Source organism: Pelodiscus sinensis, unplaced genomic scaffold (genome assembly GCF_049634645.1).
Source record: "Pelodiscus sinensis isolate JC-2024 unplaced genomic scaffold, ASM4963464v1 ctg67, whole genome shotgun sequence".
In the NCBI taxonomy this organism is placed as follows: domain Eukaryota; kingdom Metazoa; phylum Chordata; order Testudines; family Trionychidae; genus Pelodiscus; species Pelodiscus sinensis.
In genome coordinates this window covers 361,915-380,580 of record NW_027465935.1, presented here as the reverse complement: position 1 = coordinate 380,580, position 18,666 = coordinate 361,915, and the positions used below count along the sequence as shown (strand labels likewise).

At 48.7% G+C, this 18,666-nt stretch overlaps 1 protein-coding gene across 9 annotated transcripts in view; it reads right to left on the bottom strand.

The window, feature by feature from the left end:
* Positions 1-18,666, bottom strand: part of HORMAD2 (HORMA domain containing 2) — a 60,316-nt gene that overhangs the window by 8,251 nt on the left and 33,399 nt on the right. For 4 of the 9 annotated variants that reach the window (XM_075917039.1, XM_075917036.1, XM_075917037.1 and 1 more), the window contains exon 13: positions 16,282-18,247. The exons of 1 other annotated variant lie outside the window; for it this stretch is intronic. In XM_075917039.1, coding sequence (XP_075773154.1) covers positions 18,119-18,247 — 129 coding nt within the window. In that variant the 3' untranslated portion in view covers positions 16,282-18,118. Of the gene's footprint in view, positions 1-4,443; positions 5,049-16,281; positions 18,248-18,666 lie in introns of those variants that run through there. 4 more of the 9 variants (XM_075917040.1, XM_075917042.1, XM_075917035.1 and 1 more) reach the window with 3 other exon arrangements.

The window sequence follows — 18,666 nt, the reverse complement described above, 5'->3', positions numbered from 1 at the left end:
CGCGTCCACATCCTTTCTATAGCGGGGGGCCCGGAACTGGACTAGTCTTGATTTGATCCCTCTCCAACGCATCCACATCCTTTCTATAGCGGGGGGCCCGGAACTGGACAACTAGTCTTGATTCGATTCCTCTCCAATGCGTCCACATCCTTTCTATAGTGGGGGGCCCGGAACTGGACAACTAGTCTTGATTTGATCCCACGTTAAACCATCTGCTTTTACTTCGTCCAGGAAGCTTTGCTGCCATGTCTGTTTGGGACGCCCTGTTTTCCTCTTTCCCTTTGGATTCCATTCTAACGCTTGTCTCATGATACATTCCTCACAGTCCTTATGCAGGATGTGGCCTGCTCATCGCCATCTTCTCGTCTTAATCTGGACCTCAATTGGTTTCTGATTTGTTTCGGCCCACAAAGTTTCGATTTGGCATTCTATCGTATTACCGGAGAATGTGTTTAAGGCATTTATTGACAAACATCTGAATTATCTTGCTCTGGACCATGCGCCACACCTCCGAACCATACAGCAGCACTGATTTCACATCGGAAGTGCAAATGCGTAGTTCGGTTCTTGTTGAAATGGCTCTTGTCGCCCAGTCTGGTCGTGGTATGGCAACGGCTTGTTGTGCCTTTCGTATTCTCGCATTGATGTCCTCTTCAGTTTTCCCATTCTTGCTGATAACACCCCCCAACTATACCAACTGGTCAACCTCTTGCACTGCATTTCCTTTGACTCTTTGTATACTTAAGTTTTAATTTGATTGTGTTAATGACATCTGGGGAAGGTATTCAGATAATCTGTGTTCTTGCTGCCATATTCATTGTGGTGATTATCATTATCTTCCCTTTAGCAATAAAATTGTTTTCTATTTCATTTCCTGAGTTAAGATGTGGTTGCTGTTGATCGCTTGTGGGCCCTCAAGAGGGGAAATCATATGGTTCCACTGCATTTCTAAGAAATTGGATGAGGTTCAACAAGGAAAAGTGCAGAGTCCTGCAGTTGAGACGGAAGAATCCCAAGCATCGTTACAGGCTGGGGACCGACTGGCTAAGTAGCAGTTCTGCAGAAAAGGACCTGGGGGTTACAGTAGATGAGAAGCTGAATAGGAGTCAACAGAGCGCCCTTGTAGCCAAGAGGGTGAATGGCATATTAGGGTACATTAGGAGGAGCATTGCTAGCAGATCTAGAGAAGTGATTTTCCCCCTTGATTCGGCACTGGTGAGGCCACATCTGGAGTATTGTGTCCAGTTCTGGGTCCCCCACTATAGAAAAGATGTGGATGCATTGGAGAGAGTCCAGCGGAGAGCGACCAAAATGAGTCGGGGGCTGGAGCGCATGACCTACGAGGAGAGGCTGAGGGATTTGGGTTTGTTTGGTCTGCAGAAGAGAAGAGTGAGGGGGGATTTGAGAGCAGCCTGCAACTTCCTGAAGGGAGGTTCCAAAGAGGATGGAGAAAGGCTGTTCTAAGTAGTGATGGATGGCAGAACAAACAGCAATGATCTCAAGTTACGGGGGGGTGGGGGAGGTCTAGGTTGGATATTAGGAAAAACTCTTTCACTAGGAGGGTGGGGAAGCTCTGGGATGGGTTCCCTAGGGAAGTAGTGGAGTCTCCATCCCTAGAGGTGTTTAAGTCTCGGCTTGACAAACCCATGGATGGGTTGATTGAGTTGGGATTGGTTCTGCCTTGGGCAGGGGGTTGGACTTGATGACCTCCTGAGGTCTCTTCCAGTTCTACGATTCTATGATTCACTGTGACGGGGGATAGAGGATGCACTTAGATTTTCTGCTCAGATTGGTGAGCCTTACCCGTCCAAATGTTACTAAAACTCGTTCCCAGGCTAATGTGAAGTGTGGCGATGAAAGTGCTTAAAGCAAAACGGGACAAACGAGATGATGGAGAGAGTTTCTTTTCCCGTTTGTGTTTTGGTGAGTGAGCAAATCAACTAATTTCTGGACGTACATGGTGCAAAGTTACAGCCACAATCCAGAAGGCCAAGCAAAAATTCAGATCTGTCAAGTTTCTATTGTGGCATAGCTCTTGGGCTAGGCAGCCGTATCAGTATCAGCCTGGTATTGGTAGGCTAAGAACATAAGAACGGCAGTTCTGGGTCAGACCGAAGGTCCATCTAGCTCCGTGCCCTGTCTGCCGACAGTGGCCAATCCCAGGTACCCCAGAGGGAGTAGACTGAAGACAATGATCAAGCGATTTGTCTTCTGACATCCATCTCCAGCCTCTGACAAACAGAGGCCAGGGACACCATTTCTATCCCCTGGCTAATAGCCTTTCATGGACCTAACCTCCATGAATTTATCTAGCTCTTTTTTGAACCCTGTTCAAGTCCTAGTCTTCAGCACATCCTCCGGCAAGGAGTTCCACAGATTGGCTGTGCGCGGTGTGAAGAAAAACTTCCTTTTTGTTGGTCTGAAACCTGCTGCCTCTTCGTTTCATTTGGTGACCCCTCATTCTTACGTGATGGGAACAAGTTACTAACTTTTCTTTCTTCACTTTCTCCACACCTGATTTTATAGACCTCCAGCCTGTCCCTGCCCTTAGTCTCCTCTTTTCTAAAAAGTCCAAGTCTTTTTCCTCTCTCTTCATATGGGACCCGTTCCAAACCCTGAATCTTTTGTGTTGCCCTTTTCTGAACCTTTTCCAATGCTACTGTTTGGCCCACCTATCTTGTACAGAAGGAAGTGGAAAGACAGCTGTGTCCCATGTGTCATGCATGACTCAACCAGCTCTCGAGATGAGTTGAGGATTCAGTATTGTTCCATGCCAGGTGCCCTTTTGCTCCATTAGGTACATTCCAGTCTAGGATTTGACTGTACACCCCATACCGGTCAAGCAACACCAGATCTTTTGCTGGGTTTCAATGAGGGTCCCCTGGCCAATTTGGTCAGACCAGAGTGCCCAACAGATTTGCCGATGACCGATCCAAGGTTGAAAGAGGTGGCTGGATGTCTGGAATAGGTTGCAGTGGCTCCCGGAGTTAGTTGATAATGATGGACAACTGCGTGTCTTCTGAGAAGGATTGGACACATGAGGTCCCTCAAGCATCTGTCCCATCTCCATTGTTCAATGTACACAGGACGACTTCTGAACACTATGGGACAGATACGTCCGTTGACACTAGCTGAGTATTTCCATTGACTTCTGTGGAGCTACACTGGTTTGACCAAGCTGAGGAACGGGCCCTACATTTGAGACTAGCCTTCTCCTGCCAATTTTTTCTCTCACACCTCACCTGTCATACACTGGCTGGCAGGCAAGTCTATCCAGCACCGGAAGGGACAATTGTGATCATCCTAGATGGACCACAAGTCCATCCAGCACTGGAAGGGGCAACAGTGATTGTCCTAGATGGACCTCAAGTCTATCCAGCACCCAAAGGGGCAATTCCGATCATCCTAGATGGACCTCAAGTCTATCCAGCACCCGAAGGGGCAATTGTGATCGTCCTAGATGGACCGCAAGTCTATTCAGCACCCGAAGGGGCAATTGAGGTCCATCTAGGATGATCGCAAGTCTATCCAGCACCGGAAGGGGCAACTGTGATCATCCTAGATGGACCTCAACTCTACCCAGCACCGGAAGGGGCAATTGTGATCGTCCTAGATGGACCTCCAGTCTATCCAGCACCGGAAGGGGCAATTGTGATCGTCCTAGATGGACCTCAAGTCTATCCAGCACCGGAAGGGGCAATTACGATCATCCTAGATGGACCTCAAGTCCATCCAGCACCCGAAGGGGCAATTGTGATCGTCCTAGATGGACCTCAAGTCTATCCAGCACCGGAAGGGGCAATTGTGATTGTCCTAGATGGACCTCAAGTTTATCCAGCACCGGAAGGGGCAATTGTGATCGTCCTAGATGGACCTCAAGTCTATCCAGCACCGGAAGGGGCAATTACGATCATCCTAGATGGACCTCAAGTCCATCCAGCACCCGAAGGGGCAATTGTGATCGTCCTAGATGGACCTTAAGTCTATCCAGCACCGGAAGGGGCAATTGCGATCGTCCTAGATGGACGTCAAGTCTAGCCAGCACCCAAAAGGGCAATTGTGATCGTCCTAGATGGACCTCAAGTCTATCCAGCACTGGAAGGAGCAACTGTGATCATCCTAGATGGATGCCAAGTCTATCCAGCACCCGAAGGGGCAATTGTGATCATCCTAGATGGACGTCAAGTCTATCCAGCACTGGAAGGGGCAACTGTGATCATCCTAGATGGACCTCAAGTCTATCCTCATCCATTTGATTTGGACTGTAGCCAGGGAGGCCTTTCATTAGACTAACGTTTTAAGTGTGCTGGATTTCAAACATGGTTTACAGCACACCACAACTTGCGCCCCTCGGGATGAGGCGGGGCGAGGTTTTAGAAAGAAATGAATCCTAGAACGACGGCAACACAATTTACACAGTCAGGAGAAACGACACAGGGCATAAAACGTCTAGCTAGTTTATTTCTACCGACAACACAGGTAGAGAAACATGCGCCTTTGAAAAACCAAACCAAAACTGTTCTCCGGAAACTGCTGGTTTGATGCAGTTGGAGACAAACACTGAACCATACCACTTGGGCTGCCTGCGGACACTAGCACCTGAAATGCAGCCCCTGAGGCTGGAGCCCAGGTCGGAGAGGGGCAGAGAATGGGAACTAAAAGCCAGGGTAGCGGCCCAGGCGGGATTACTGGTCCTCCACTTTCGAACATCAAACAAGTATCTCTCCTCCACCCTGTGATCGCTAATCTGTTCCTGTGCCTGTTATCTCTATGCCAGAAAGAATTTAAAACCAGAAGAGAGATCTTTAATCTAAGTAAAAATGTGCCCCGTCGAGCAAGTTAAATGCAAAGATGGCAGATTAGGCCTCCCTAGGGGAATGCATTACGGCCTGTTAGAATCGTAATCCGCACATTCTCCGACGTCCGATACGTGACAGCAGCCATCAATTTCTGCCTGCCGGGAGCAGCTGAACCGGCTCACTGACTTTCCTCTTCTTCCTTGGCTCCATCATCTCTTCCTGGCTGAACGCAAAGTCCAGGCGGTGTTCCTGCAAGAGCCACCAGAGAAAAGGGGTCATGTTCACGGCACAAGCTTCTGGAACCCTCGAGTCATAGATTTTCTAGATTTCCTCGAACCCGAGAGTCACAGAATCCTAGAACACTAGAACCGGGAGGGACCTCGAGAGAGCATCAAGTCCAGTCCAAGCACTGTCTAGACCAGGGCTACTCAATGTTGGACACCCTGGGGGCCACAATGATACTCACAGCACATGCCGAGGGCCACAACTTGAGTGTGGTTGCATAGATATGCAAATATAGATGCAAATATATGCAAATAACTTATTTCACACTGACGGGCATGAATACAACGCTTAAGGCAAGATTACACAACATGTAGGCCTCATTTGAGTCACTTCTGCTAATATGAATAAATTGTAACAATTTCCTCCCATATGACAGCACTTTTAACGAGCAATGACAATCCAGGAATTTAACAGCTAAAACGCATATCAACAGAAAACCATCATATTGGCTACTTTTTTGTTTTGGCTCCCGCCTGTGGGCTGCGCGTTGAGTCTCGAGTGAACCCAAATTGCACCGCAGGCCGCAAACAAATGGGCATGTTGAATAGCCCTGTTCTAGACCATCCCTGGTAGACGTCTGTCCAACCTTCTCTTCAATATCTCCAGTGATGCAGATTCCACAGCCTCCCGTCCCCTGTCCTCACGACAGGACCAAGCACCGTCTAGACCATCCCTGGTAGATGTCTGTCCAACCTGCTCTTCAATATCTCCAGTGATGCAGACTCCACAACCTCCTGTCCCCTGTCCTCACGACAGGACCAAGCACCGTCTAGACCATCCCTGGTAGATGTCTGTCCAACCTGCTCTTCAATATCTCCAGCAATGGAGATTCCACAACCTCCCGTCCCCTGTCCTCACAATAGGACCAAGCACCATCTAGACCATCCCTGGTAGATGTCTGTCCAACCTGCTCTTCAATATCTCCAGCAATGGAGATTCCACAACCTCCCGTCCCGTCCTCACGACAGGACCAAGAACCATCTAGACCATCCCTGGCAGATGTCTATAGAATCATAGAACACTAGAACTGGAAGGGACCTCTAGAGGTCATGAAGTCCAGGTACCTGGCAGGACCAAGCCCCGTCTAGACCATCCCTGGTAGATGTCTATCCAACCTGCTCTTCAATATCTCCACTGATGGAGACCCCACAGGCTTCCTTGGCAATTTATTCCAGTGCTTCGCCACCTGGACCATTAGGAGGTTTTTCCTAACGTCCAACTCAACCTCCCTTGCTGCAATTTCTACGCAAAATATGAGACACGAAAACCCAAACTTGAGAAGGCCATGTAGGGAGCTGGGGTAAAATCTGCCGGGGATGGTACTTGGTCCTGCTGTGAAGGCAGGGGACTGGACTTGATGACCTTTCAAGGTCCCTTCCAGTTCTAGGAGATAGGCATCTCCTTTCATTTCATTTCAGAAATAGTGGAGGTTAGCTGTTGGGGGTAAAAAACCTCTTGCCACTATATTCATCTAGCCAGCCAAACAAAGAGTAGAAAAGATGATATCTGTTGTGTCCGCAAAAGCAACAAAGAGTCCCGTAGCACCTTATAGACTGACTAAAATGTCTTGGATCGTGACCTTTCGTGGGTAAAGACCCACTTCATCAGATGCATGTCATATTGGCTACTTTTTTGTTTGTTATGTCTGCAGTGACTTAACGAAAGGCAGCCGGCACCTGGTTCTTGGCAGGAGACACGTAGGGTGTGTCGTCTACATTTCCGTTCAACACCTGCGGCTCCCTGGTATGAGCTGAACCGATTTGGGGGGATCGGGATTGCAGAGCTATTCAACTGCAGCGTAGACATTCTGGCGGATACCATACTAGATTTGAAATACCATGGGGATTGGTGTAGACCAAATATGTCCTTCATTTTCTGTCATACTAAACACTTCGGCTGTGCGTTTCAAAATAACGTTCTTGCTTGCACTCACAGCGGCGTATGCTATCGTTCCTCGTTGCAGGCGGAAAGGGCGCGCTTTGCTAATCTAGCCCTGGCAGCCAGGAGTTGAAAGTTGCTCCCACGACAACATGAATTCAAGGCCACCAGCTGGCCCGGTGCGGTCCCTGCAGAATTCCTCCGTCATTGCTTTCTATCGAACCCATGTGGCTTTGAAATAGGGATTGGTAACATCTAGGACTGTATGGGCTTTCAAACATGTGAGACACACAGATTAGAGGAACCGTGAAAGGAGTCCAAACTCTACCCCCGCTCCATGATTCAGCCTGTGTTTTTAACGTGCTTCTCTTTCCTCCTAGTCGTTATCTAGCAAAGCAGGCCAACAGTCACTAAAACACAGAGCCCAACTGCCTTTCTTAATTTAAACATGGACCAAAAACCAGATCCACAAAGTGAGGCAGGTAGAGTGTTGCCCAAGCATCAAACCTAGGCCGGCAAAACTCCTGCTGAAGTCCACAGGAAGTTTTTGCATCAGGAAGGAGGAATACAGCGGTACCGATTTTTGGCTGGACGTATTCCTGGGGACACGGCCGGTCCTGACCAATCGGCAGCCCTGGGCAACTGCCCGGCTTGACCGTTGGGTTGCCAGATGGTTTAAAAAAAAAGCTGGGGGAAAATTTGTCAAGCAAAAAAGAAAAAAAAAAGCCGGGGGGAAATCTGTCGAGCAAAAAAGAAAAAAAAAGCCGGGGGGAAATTTGTCGAGCAAAAAAGAAAACCAAAAAGGGTCGGGAGTAACGAGGGAAACCTGGGGGGAGGATTCGGGAGGTTGGGCCAAAATGCGGTCGCGGCCCACCTCTAAGACCGCAATGCATGGCAGGAAGAACTGTCACATTGCGGCTGACGGATAAGTCACATGTGTGTGTGATCCTCGAGTGGTGGTGCACATTGGCACATGCCTCAGTGCGCCGCACAAAATTTGTTCTGCACAAGGGCCGAACAAATTAGAGAGAACCTTGTGCGCGATATGTTCTGGAGGGTTCAATTCTGGGCTGATGCCCGTTCCCACTGACTTAGAATCATAGAGCTGGAAGAGACCTAAGGATGTCATCAAGTCTAGCCCCCTGCCCAAGACAGGACCAATCCCAACTCAGCCAGGGCTTGGTCAAGCCGAGACTTAAACACCTCTAGGGATGGAGACTTCACCCCCTCCCTAGGGATCCCACTCCAGTGCTTCCCCACCCTCCTAGGGAAATACCGTAAAATCTCGAGTATAATGCGCACTTTTCCCCCCAGTTTTTTAGGCTCAAAGCCGGGGTGCGCATTATACATAGGAGCTATTTTTTAAAGTTTTAAACTCCCCCTCCCCTCCGCACAGAAACTTTTCCGCTGCAGCATGGCGCGGGGGGAAAGGGGAGTTTAAAAGAGTGCTGCGCCTGAGGGTTTCCATGGCAGGCGCGAGCTCAGCACGGCACGTGGCAGCTATCTGGGGGGGGCGAGGGGTGGTTTCCAACTCTACCGCCGGCTCCCCGGGCTGCACGCACGTTTCCCTGTAGCTTCCGACATGGTTTAAGGATAATCAAATGTGTTCCGGTTTAGTAGAGACCAAGAAATTGTGGACTTTAGAAACAAGCTACCTCCCTTTCTGTACAATGGGGTGCGCATTGTACGTAGGAGTTCCGTTTTTTTCTTTATGCTAAGATTCGAAAGTCAAGGTGCGCATTATCCATCGGTGCGCATTATGCTCCCCATTTTACGGGTAGTTTTTCCTGCTATCCAACCGAGATCTCCCCCACTGTAACCTGAGACCGTTGTTCCTCGTTCCGTCATCCCTCTCACCAACATGAGCGGAGCATCCAGGCTATGCGTTTTTGAAATTTATTCAAGCGTGGCAAAGGAAAGCAGACGGAGGCCTGTGCTTTCAGAAACCCGCCGTCCTCCTGCCCCCCCCCCCCCGTAAATTACGCCAAGTCATCAGCAGTGCGAGTGACTCGTCGTTTCCCCTTGCACACTGTGGTGAAAACGCTATCTTGACCCATAAGCGCGTCTTCCGCAGCCGGGAAAGCAAACAGACCTTATCTCTAACCTTGAGGTTTCTCTCTTTTAAGCGACTAAAGAATAGAAAGGACAAGTTGCACAGAAAAAAAAAAAAACCAGGTCAGAAGAAAAACGTTCCAGATCTCCTTACCTCCTCCCTCCAACGCTCAAGGGTCTCCCAGAAGCACCTGGGGCTGTATGAATACACAGCTAGCTCTGAGCTATACAGGGGTGCTCTGTTCACGGCTGCCCCCCGGTATCAGACCCTAACAGACATGCCTAATGGTACAGGGCCGGCTCTAGGCACCAGCAAATCAAGCACATGCTTGGAGCGGCCCATTTCCAGGTAAGCAGCCACCCCCGGTCCCGCCCCGCCGATTTTAAAAGGCCGCAGGAGCTTGGCTCTGGCTGCATGTCCCCAGGAACTGCCTGCCCACCCCACCGGCTCTGGTCCTGCCGCGGCTCCAGCCCCCTTCGCCGGCGAGAGACCGCTCCCTGTCGGCCGCCTGGCTTGCTGCCCCCTGGCTCCACTCTGCCCGTTCCCTGCACCCTGCTCCCCGGTCCCCCTGCTCTCCCAGTTCCCTACGCCCCTCTGGCTCTGTTCCATCCCTGCACCCGGCAGCCCGTCTTCCCCGCACCCCTCTGGCTCTGCGCACCCCAGTCTCCCTCCTTCCCCCGGTCCCCGTGCCCCTCTGGTTCTGCACTGTCCCTCCACCCTGCTGCCCCTGTGGGTTGGGAGTGAGGGGTGCTTGTCCATAGGGAGGGGTTGGACAGGGCAGGGAAAAGGCTGTTGTGACCCAGCAGCGAGTGAAAGGGGAGAGGGAGTTTACTTGATGCGCCAGAAAAGAGGAGACTGAGGGGGGATAGGATAGAGGTCTATAAAATCACGAGTGGTGTGGAGAGGGTGAATAAAGAAAAGTGATTTCTTAGTTCCCATAATAGAAGAACTAGAGGACACCAAATGAAATGAATGGGTAGCAGGTTTAAAACTAAAAAAAGGAAGTTCTTCTTCACACAGCACACCGTTAACCTGTGGAACTCCTCGCCAGAGGAGGCTGTGAAGGCTAGGACTAGAACAGAGTTTAAAGAGAAGCTAGATAATTCTCTTTAATTAAGAGGGGGGGTTTGCTTGGGGCGGCAAAAAACCTCGCACCGGCCCTGCTACTGGAATGGCAGAACTCTGTAAAACCAGATTCTGCTCAAGAGGACTGCGCCTGGATGCCCACATCTCGTGGTAGGAAAGCTCGAAAGCTCACCAGATTTACGGGGAAGCAAACCTCACTCCGGGTCATGCAGGCTGCTTGGACGCGCCTTTCGTTTTTGCACCCCAGGCAGGACTAATGAAGGTTAAGATTCGGTCACGGGTAGGGCCGTACCTAGAGAAGTGCAGGGTCTAGGACAGCGTGTCTTAAAGTGTGTTCTAGTGTGCTGCGAGGTAGTTGGAGGTGTGCTGTGGAGAACAGAATTCAAAATGGCCGCCCTTAAAGGGATAAGCCTCTTTTTTTTTTTTCTTCAACAGCTTTTCCCTAGGGAGCATTTTTGTTTTCTCAACAAAAAAATCCTCGGTGTGCCCCATAAAAAAAAATGTTTGGTGTTCCTCGGTCTTAAAAAGTTTAAGAAACACTGGTCTAGGATATCCTGACCCCCGCAGTGCTGTAGGTATGTATGGGGCAGCCCCCTCGCTTGGGACTGGTCTAGGATATTCTGCCCCCCGCAGTGCTGTAGATATGTATGGGGCAGCCCCCTCGCTCGGGACAAACACTGAGGGGGACTTGAAGTTGCTTCTATGGTAGGAGGGGACCCAACCCAGCTGCTGGTCTGGTGGCCTGGAGTGCCGGTCAGCTGTTCTAGTGGTCCCAGAAGCCTCTGCTCTACTCTATACCAGGCCAGCTCCAGAAATCAGTTCTTAGGAACGACTCCGGCAGGGACGAGCCAAGGCCCTACCCAAGACCCCGCTAAGTATGGGATAATCACGAAGAGACTCCTGACTGCACGGCGCTACCAGGAAGGGAAGAAGTGGACTCAACTCTTCTTCTCGATGCAACGACTGGGTAACCCAAGCAGGGCCGGGAGAGAGATGTTCTCATCAGATACAGCGCTGCGGTGAGAAGAGGACGCGAGATAAGCTTTTTTGAAAACAAACGTTGAAGATAACAATGTTGCTATAAAAAGAAATGTTTCCTTCCATCCCTTCTCTGAGAAGCTGCCGCGGGAAACATACATGTTGCATTGGTGTTCTGTTCTCTGGCTCTTTAAAACCAGTTTTGGTGGGAAGATCGTAGACCACAAGATGGTCAAGGAATCCTTATACAAGCCCCATCTAGGCAAAGACCCGTAAGGGACGCGCCGGATGCATCTAAACAACAAGTTTTTTTCAACAGAAGTTGGCTTTTGTTGTAAAAACGATACCTGCATCTACACTACCGCCGCGTTCTGTCGATAGTCAACAGAACGCGGCCGTTTTGTCGATAGCGGCAAACATCCTTTTACGAGGAATAACGCCTTTTTTCGAAAGTTGTGATTTGAAAAAAGGCATGACTGCATGCAAACTGCTTTTTCGAAAGAGAGCGCCTAGGCTGTCTTTTGAAAAAGCGGCTTGCTTTTTCGACACTACTGATTGTAGTCTAGATGCTCTTTTTCGACGGAGTATCTGTCAACAAAGCCACGGTCGAAAAAGGCTTGAAGTCTAGATGTAGCCACCGTGGGCACAAAAATCTGCTCTCACAGATATGACTGAGAGATCACAAGCTGAGTCACTAAGAACCCCCATTTTAACTGGGAGCAGTAGCAGAAGCGTGCCAGGAACCGCAGCTCCCAACTTCTGTTGGAAAACAGAAAAAAACGTGGCTGAAATCAAACCGTATTTTTTTAAAAAAAGGCCTTTGCTCTGATTGATACATGCCCCGAGACACTAGGGGTGTGTCTAGACTACAGGGTTTTGTTGACAAAAGTGGACTTTTGTCGACAAAACTATACCTGCGTCTACACTGCCGCTGAGTTCTGTCGACAAAACGTCGACAGAACTCAGCAGTTTTGTCAACGGCGGTAAACCTCATTCTATGAGGAATAACGCCTTTTGTCGACAGAGTTCTGTCGCCAGAAGGCGTTCTTGCATCTACACTGTCCTTTGCATCTACACTGTCATGTCGACAAAGCGGCTTGCTTTGACGACAGAACTGGATGTAGTCTAGACGCTCTTTGTCGACAGTATCTGTCGACAAAACTTCTGTCAACAAAAGCCTGTCGTTTAAATGTTCCCAAGGCGCCTCAAGGCTCAGCTTGCTGTACGAGCAAAAAAGGTGCAAGCAAACACGCCACAATCATGTGCCCCCCTTCGAATGGGGTCGCAGTGCAAATAGGGGGCATAGATATGGCGGGCCGGCCTCTCATCTACTTTGAAAAATCCTTTTCTAAGGCCTTTTAGTAGAACATAAGAACGGCTGCACTGGGTCAGACCAAAGGTCTATCTAGCCCAGTAGCCTGTCTGCCGATGGTGGCCAGCACCAGGTGCCCCAGAGGGGTGGATTGAAAACAATGATCAAGCGATTTGTCTTGTGCCATCCATCTCCAGCCTCTGACAATTAGAGGCCAGGGACACCATTTCTATCCCCGGGCTAATAGCCTTTTATGGACCTAACCTCCGTGAAATTATCTAGCTTCTATTTAAATTCTGTTCTAGTCCTAGCCTTCACAGCCTCCTCCAGCGAGGAGTTCCACAGGTTGACTACGTGCTGTGTGAAGAAGAACTTTCTTTTATTAGTTCTATTAGTAGCAGTAGGACAGATGGACATGGATGAAGCAAACCAGATCGGGGCTTCATTGTACTGTTCACTGTACAGATCTATATTTACGGTTTAGAGGTGTCTGTTTGCGCGCCCGTTTGTTCAAGAACTCCTCAGTGGTAGGATCACCAAATTCGGTAGGTGGCTCCCTCTTCTTCTAAGTCCTTTCCCTCCGCTCTTGGGCAGCGCTGATGAGAGGCCTGCACCCCGGGCCAGGTCTTCTAGTACATCATAGAAGACAGTCTCAACCTCACATATAAATAAACAACTTGTGACAGGTGGAAGAGGCCTAGTCACCTAACAGTGGGCGCTCCGAGCTTTTAGAATAGAATAACCCTTCGCAGAGGTCTCAAGTTGGACACCCAAAGCTCGAGGTTTCCCAAGGTCACTTTTGAAAATCTTGGCCTCAATTTTTAACTTGTCAAATTTGATCGGCAGGCATGGAGGGAAACTAGGAACTCCACAATGCCATGTTGATGCTGGCATTTATGGCCCTGGTTTATACCAACACCCCCTCGACTCCATTCCGGCATAGAATCATAGAACACTATAACTGGAAGGGACCTCGAGAGGTCATCGAGTCCAGTCCCCTGCCCTCACGGCAGGACCATAAACTGTCTAGACCATCCCTGGTAGATGCCTATAGAATCATAGAACTGGAAGGGACCTCGAGAGGTCATCGAATCCAGTCCTCTGCCCTCATGGAAGGACCAAGCATTGTCTAGACCATCCCTAGCAGATGTCTAGAGAATCTCAGAACACTAGAACTGGAAGGGACCTCAAGAGGTCATTGAGTCCAGTCCCCTGCCCTCATGGCAGGACCAAGCCCCATCTAGACCATCCCTGGTAAATGTCTACAGAATCCTAGCACACTAGAACTGGAAGAGAACTTGAGAGGTCATCGAGTCCAGTCTCCTGCCCTCATGGCAGAACCAAGCCCCATCTAGACCATCCCTGGGAGATGTCTACAGAATCACAGAACCCTAGAACTGGAAGGGACCTCAAGAGGTCATCGAGTCCAGTCCCCTGCCCTTACAGCAGAACCAAGCTCCATCTAGACCATCCCTGGTAGATGTCTACAGAATCCTAGCATATTAGAACTGGAAGAGATCTTGAGAGGTCATCGAGTCCAGTCCCTTGCCCTCATGGCAGAACCAAGCACCATCTAGACCATCCCTGGTAGATGTCTTTAGGATCTCAGAACACTAGAACTGAAAGGGACCTCAAGAGGTCATCATGGCAGGACCAAGTATTATCTAGACCAGGGGTTCCCAACCTGGGGTACACGTATCCCCAGGGGGTACGAGAAGCTTGTCAAGGAGTATGGGGAACATTTGGTAAATAACTAGATTATCCTAATTGAAATATTCCAAAAGTAGTAGTGATAGTGGAAAAAGTTGTGGATTCTAGAATTTATTTCCTTTCATATTGAATAGGGGGTACAGGAAGGTTTACTAAAAGCCAAGAGGGTACGGGGCCCGAAAAAGGTTGAGAACCCTGGTCTAGACTATGTGTGATAGATATTTATCTAACCTACGCTTGAATATCTCCAGAGATGGAGATTTCATAATCTCCCTGGGCAATTTATTCCAGTGTTTGACTACCCTGACAGTTAGGAACTTTTTCCTAATGTCCAACCTCAACCTCCAACCTCAACCTCCCCTGCTGCAATTTAAGCCCATCCTCAGAGGTGAAGGAGAACCATTTTCCTCCCTCCTCTTTGTAACACACTTTTAGATACTTGAAAACTGCTATCCTGTCCCCTCTCAGTCTTCTCTTTTCCAAACTAAACAAGCCCGATTCTTTCACTCTTCCCTCCTAGCTCATGTTCTCTAGCCCTTTCATCATTTTTGCTGCTCTTCTCTGGACCTTCTTCAATTTCTTCACCTCTGTCTTGAAATGGGGGGGGGGTCACATGAACCGGACATAATACTTCAACCGAGGTGTAATCCGCACAGAGTAGAGCGGAAGAACAACTTCTCGTGTCTTGCTCACAACACTCCTATTAATGCGGCCCAGAATCATGGTGGCTTTTTTTTTTTTTGCAACAGCGTAGATGTAGGCATGTTAGGTGTACGTTGCTTGTATAGGCCCCTTTGCATCCCTCGAGCATTTTAAGTAGTATTAAGATAAATGAAAATTGGGTCATTAGAGTGTGTAACCACACTAACAACCGCAGCTTTCTTCTACAAGAGAAGTCTGAAAACATTTACTGATGATACAAACCTTGTAATAATAAGTGTTGTTAATTCTAGGAAGCTGTCTACAAAACAGGATGCCTTCTCTTCACTTCCCACTCCGATGAAATGATTACTTTTGCTTATTTCACCTACACTCGACCACATCTGGCGATACTCCACTCACAATATTCACTCAATACTCTGGCTTTCTGATTCGAGTGGAATCTATACTGGTCATTTGGTTTTCTCTCCTCTTTCAACTTGCACGTTAAGAAGGGAAAGTCCCGTGGGGTTATGGAAAATGATTCACTCAATTTAGCAATGGTTTGATCAGGACAATCTCCTTCTTTTGACTTGTGACTGATTTATTTTCCCCCTAAATGAACCTAAAAACTCCAAACATCTAATCTTCCACAATGTTTTTTTTTTTTTTGACAATAAAAATGGCACTAAAGAGTCATCAAACGCTGCCAAGCAGATCAGTTCCGCGCAGGTGGATTTGAGGGGGGGCGATTCTTGAGACGTTTTCATCGGGTCGAGCGACTGCTCTGTGTTTTTTTTCCAGCCAGCTTCCCAAGTCCTTGCCACTGCCGTGGTGTGCAGACTGAAAGTGAGCACTGTGCATTAGGGATGTAATACCATAGTCGATTAATTGATTATCCGATAAGCATTAACTGATTCTGGGATGCATTCACAGGTGTGTTGTGAGCAAGACACGAGAAGTCACTCTTCCGTTCGACTCTGCGCTGGTTAGGCTTCAGTTGGAGTATTGTGTCCAGTTCTGGGCACCACATTTCAAGAAAGATGAGGAGAAATTGGAGAGGGTCCAGAGAAGAGTAACAAGAATGATGAAAGGTCTAGAGAACATGACCTATGAAGGAAGGCTGAAAGAATTGGGTTTGTTTAGATTAGAAAAGAGAAGATTGAGGGGGGAATTGATAGCCGTTTTCAGGTATCTAAAAGGGTGTCATAAGGAGGAGGGAGAAAACTTGTTCATCTTGGCCTCTGAGGATAGGACAAGAAGCAATGGGCTTAAACTGCAGCAAGGGAGGTTGAGGTTGGACATTAGGAAAAAGTTCCTAACTGTCAGGGGAGTCAAACACTGGAATAAATTGCCCAGGGAGGTTGTGGAATCCCCATCTCTGGAGATATTGAAGAGTAGGTTAGATAAATGTCTATCAGGGATGGTCTAGACAGTATTTGGTCCTGCCATGAGGGCAGGGGACTGGACTCGATGACATCTCGAGGTCCCTTCCAGTCCTAGTATTCTATGATTCTAAGCAAAAGCTTAAAGGTTAATGCTATCGACCAGTGTTTCTTGAAGTGTGTTCCACGAGGCAGTTGGAGGTGTTCCACAGAGAACAACAGAGTTCAAAATGGCTGCCCTTAAAGAGACAGGTGACCTTTATTTTTGCTCAATATCTTTCCCCCCAACCTTTTTTTTTTTTTTTTGCTCAACAAAAAAATCCTTGGTGTTCCTCATAAAAAAATATTATTGCTTGGTGTTCCTCGGTCTTAAAAAGTTTAAGAAACACTGCTATGGCCTACAGCCAGTCCCCAAGTTACAAACTTACGACTGTTTGTATTTATAACCAACCTCCTATACAGCCGGCCCCTGAGTTACGAACGCATCGACTTATGACCATTCGTATTTACGACTAACCTCCTATACAGCTGGTCCCCAAGTTACGAATGCATAGACTTACGACTGTTCATATTTACAACCAAGCTCCTATACAGCCGGTCTCCAAGTTACAAATGCATCGACTTACGACCATTCGTATTTACAACCAACCTCCTATACAGTTGGTGCCCAAGTTACAAACGCATCCACTTACGACTGTTCGTATTTACGACCAACCTCCTATACAGCTGGTCCCAGAGTTACAAATGCATAGACTTACGACCATTCATATTTACGACCAACTTCCTATACAGCTGGCCCCCGAGTTATGAATGCATAGACTTACGACCATTCATATTTACGCCCAACCTCCTATACAGCCGGTCCCCGAGTTACAAATGAAATCCACACTTACGAACGGCTCGGCCGTACTTAAGTGAATGTAATCTGACTTACAAACAGATTGAGTTATGACCAAGTGCTTGGAACGTAACTCGGTCTTAAGTCGGGGACTGGCTGTACATGCATTTCCCTCCCCCATCCTGGACGGAGGCTGCTGCCACCCTGAGCTGCTGCCTCTGTATCAGGACAACAGGTGGCTAGTCCATGAAGGGAACTGGTTTTTCAACTGGCTCCCCTTACGGACCAGCTCCCACCTGGCCCCCCGCGCAGAGTGGTAGGGGACTCCTTGGGAGTGGGGCTGGAATGCACTGGCCGCCAGCCCCGCCCCCAGGGACTAACCAATACAAATTCATGAGGTTATTCGACTATCCAATTCACCAATATTTAACTTCCCTACTGTGCACACGGTGTCTGATGCCATGAATAGAACATGCTGTCACACAAAGGATGTCGGGGCATGATTCAACCGGAGCAAACGAGTTACCACCCAAACCGTTCCTGGTTTTGCACCGATGATGGAAGAAATAACAGTCAGAAGGAAACCAGAGGCTGTATTTCTGAGAAAGATGTGGTTCCAGTCTGATAAAGATTAACCAGGGCACAGATCTTCATCTCGGACAGACCAGCAGATGGCACAGGGTCCCGATAGGGATAGTTTAGCTGCGGAAAGGCAAAGCTCTCTAGGCAGCACATTTTTATCTCTGAGTTGGAAGGTCAAGGGTTCAACGCCGCACAAGACTGTTTAGGCGTCTCTTCGAAGCTTACACTCCAGTGAAGTCCTACCGGGTAGCTAGAGATGCCACCCTTTGAATTAGCTGGACTTGCTGAGTGGATGAAAGATGGACAACCACCCATTTCTGCATGACTGCTGTTGCCGTGGAAATGTCTCCCTAGCAACAGGAGCCATGACAACACCGTGGAATCGCCATGCCTAGAGGGTTTGAAGTCCTAGCTTGACCAAGTCCTACCTGGGATGAGTTAGGGTGAAGGGCGGGGAAATGGGCCGTTGGGGTCGAAACGGTGCTACAACCATGCCCAACGGCATGACTGATGTTGCACTGGAAATGTCACCCTAGCAACAGGAGCCATGACAACACCGTAGAATCGTCATCCCTAGAGGTTTTGAAGGCCCACTTGACCAAGCCCTGGCTCGAAGGATTGAGTTGGGGTTGGTCCTGCTTGGGGCAGGGGGCTGGACTTGATGACCTCTTGAGGTCTCTTCCAGCCCTGGGGTTCTGTGATCTGAAATAGGAAAATATTCATTTTAGACATTATGGCGAGTGAATATTGATTTTTCAGTGGAAACCACTGTCTAGAACCCCAAATACAAAACGGGATACAATCAACTGTAGGCTATACAGGCCCGATCCTGATCAATGTTCCGAAAAATGGGCTTTGTAGAGAGGTCGTCTGCAGTGCTTCGACAAACCTGTTACCTAAGAACCAACAGAGCTGCCGGGAACTTCCTCCTGGGCTGCAGATGGGAGATCCCATGTTGGCCGGTGGATCTAAATAATTCCCACGTACTCCCTGACGCCTAGAGGGAGTGAAGCCAGGTTCGGCCAATGAGCCGTCCAGTCTGGTTGTCTTTCTTCACAACAGCCGGTACTCCAGGGAGATGTGCAAAAACTCTTGTAGCAACAGGCGAATAAACTTTCAAC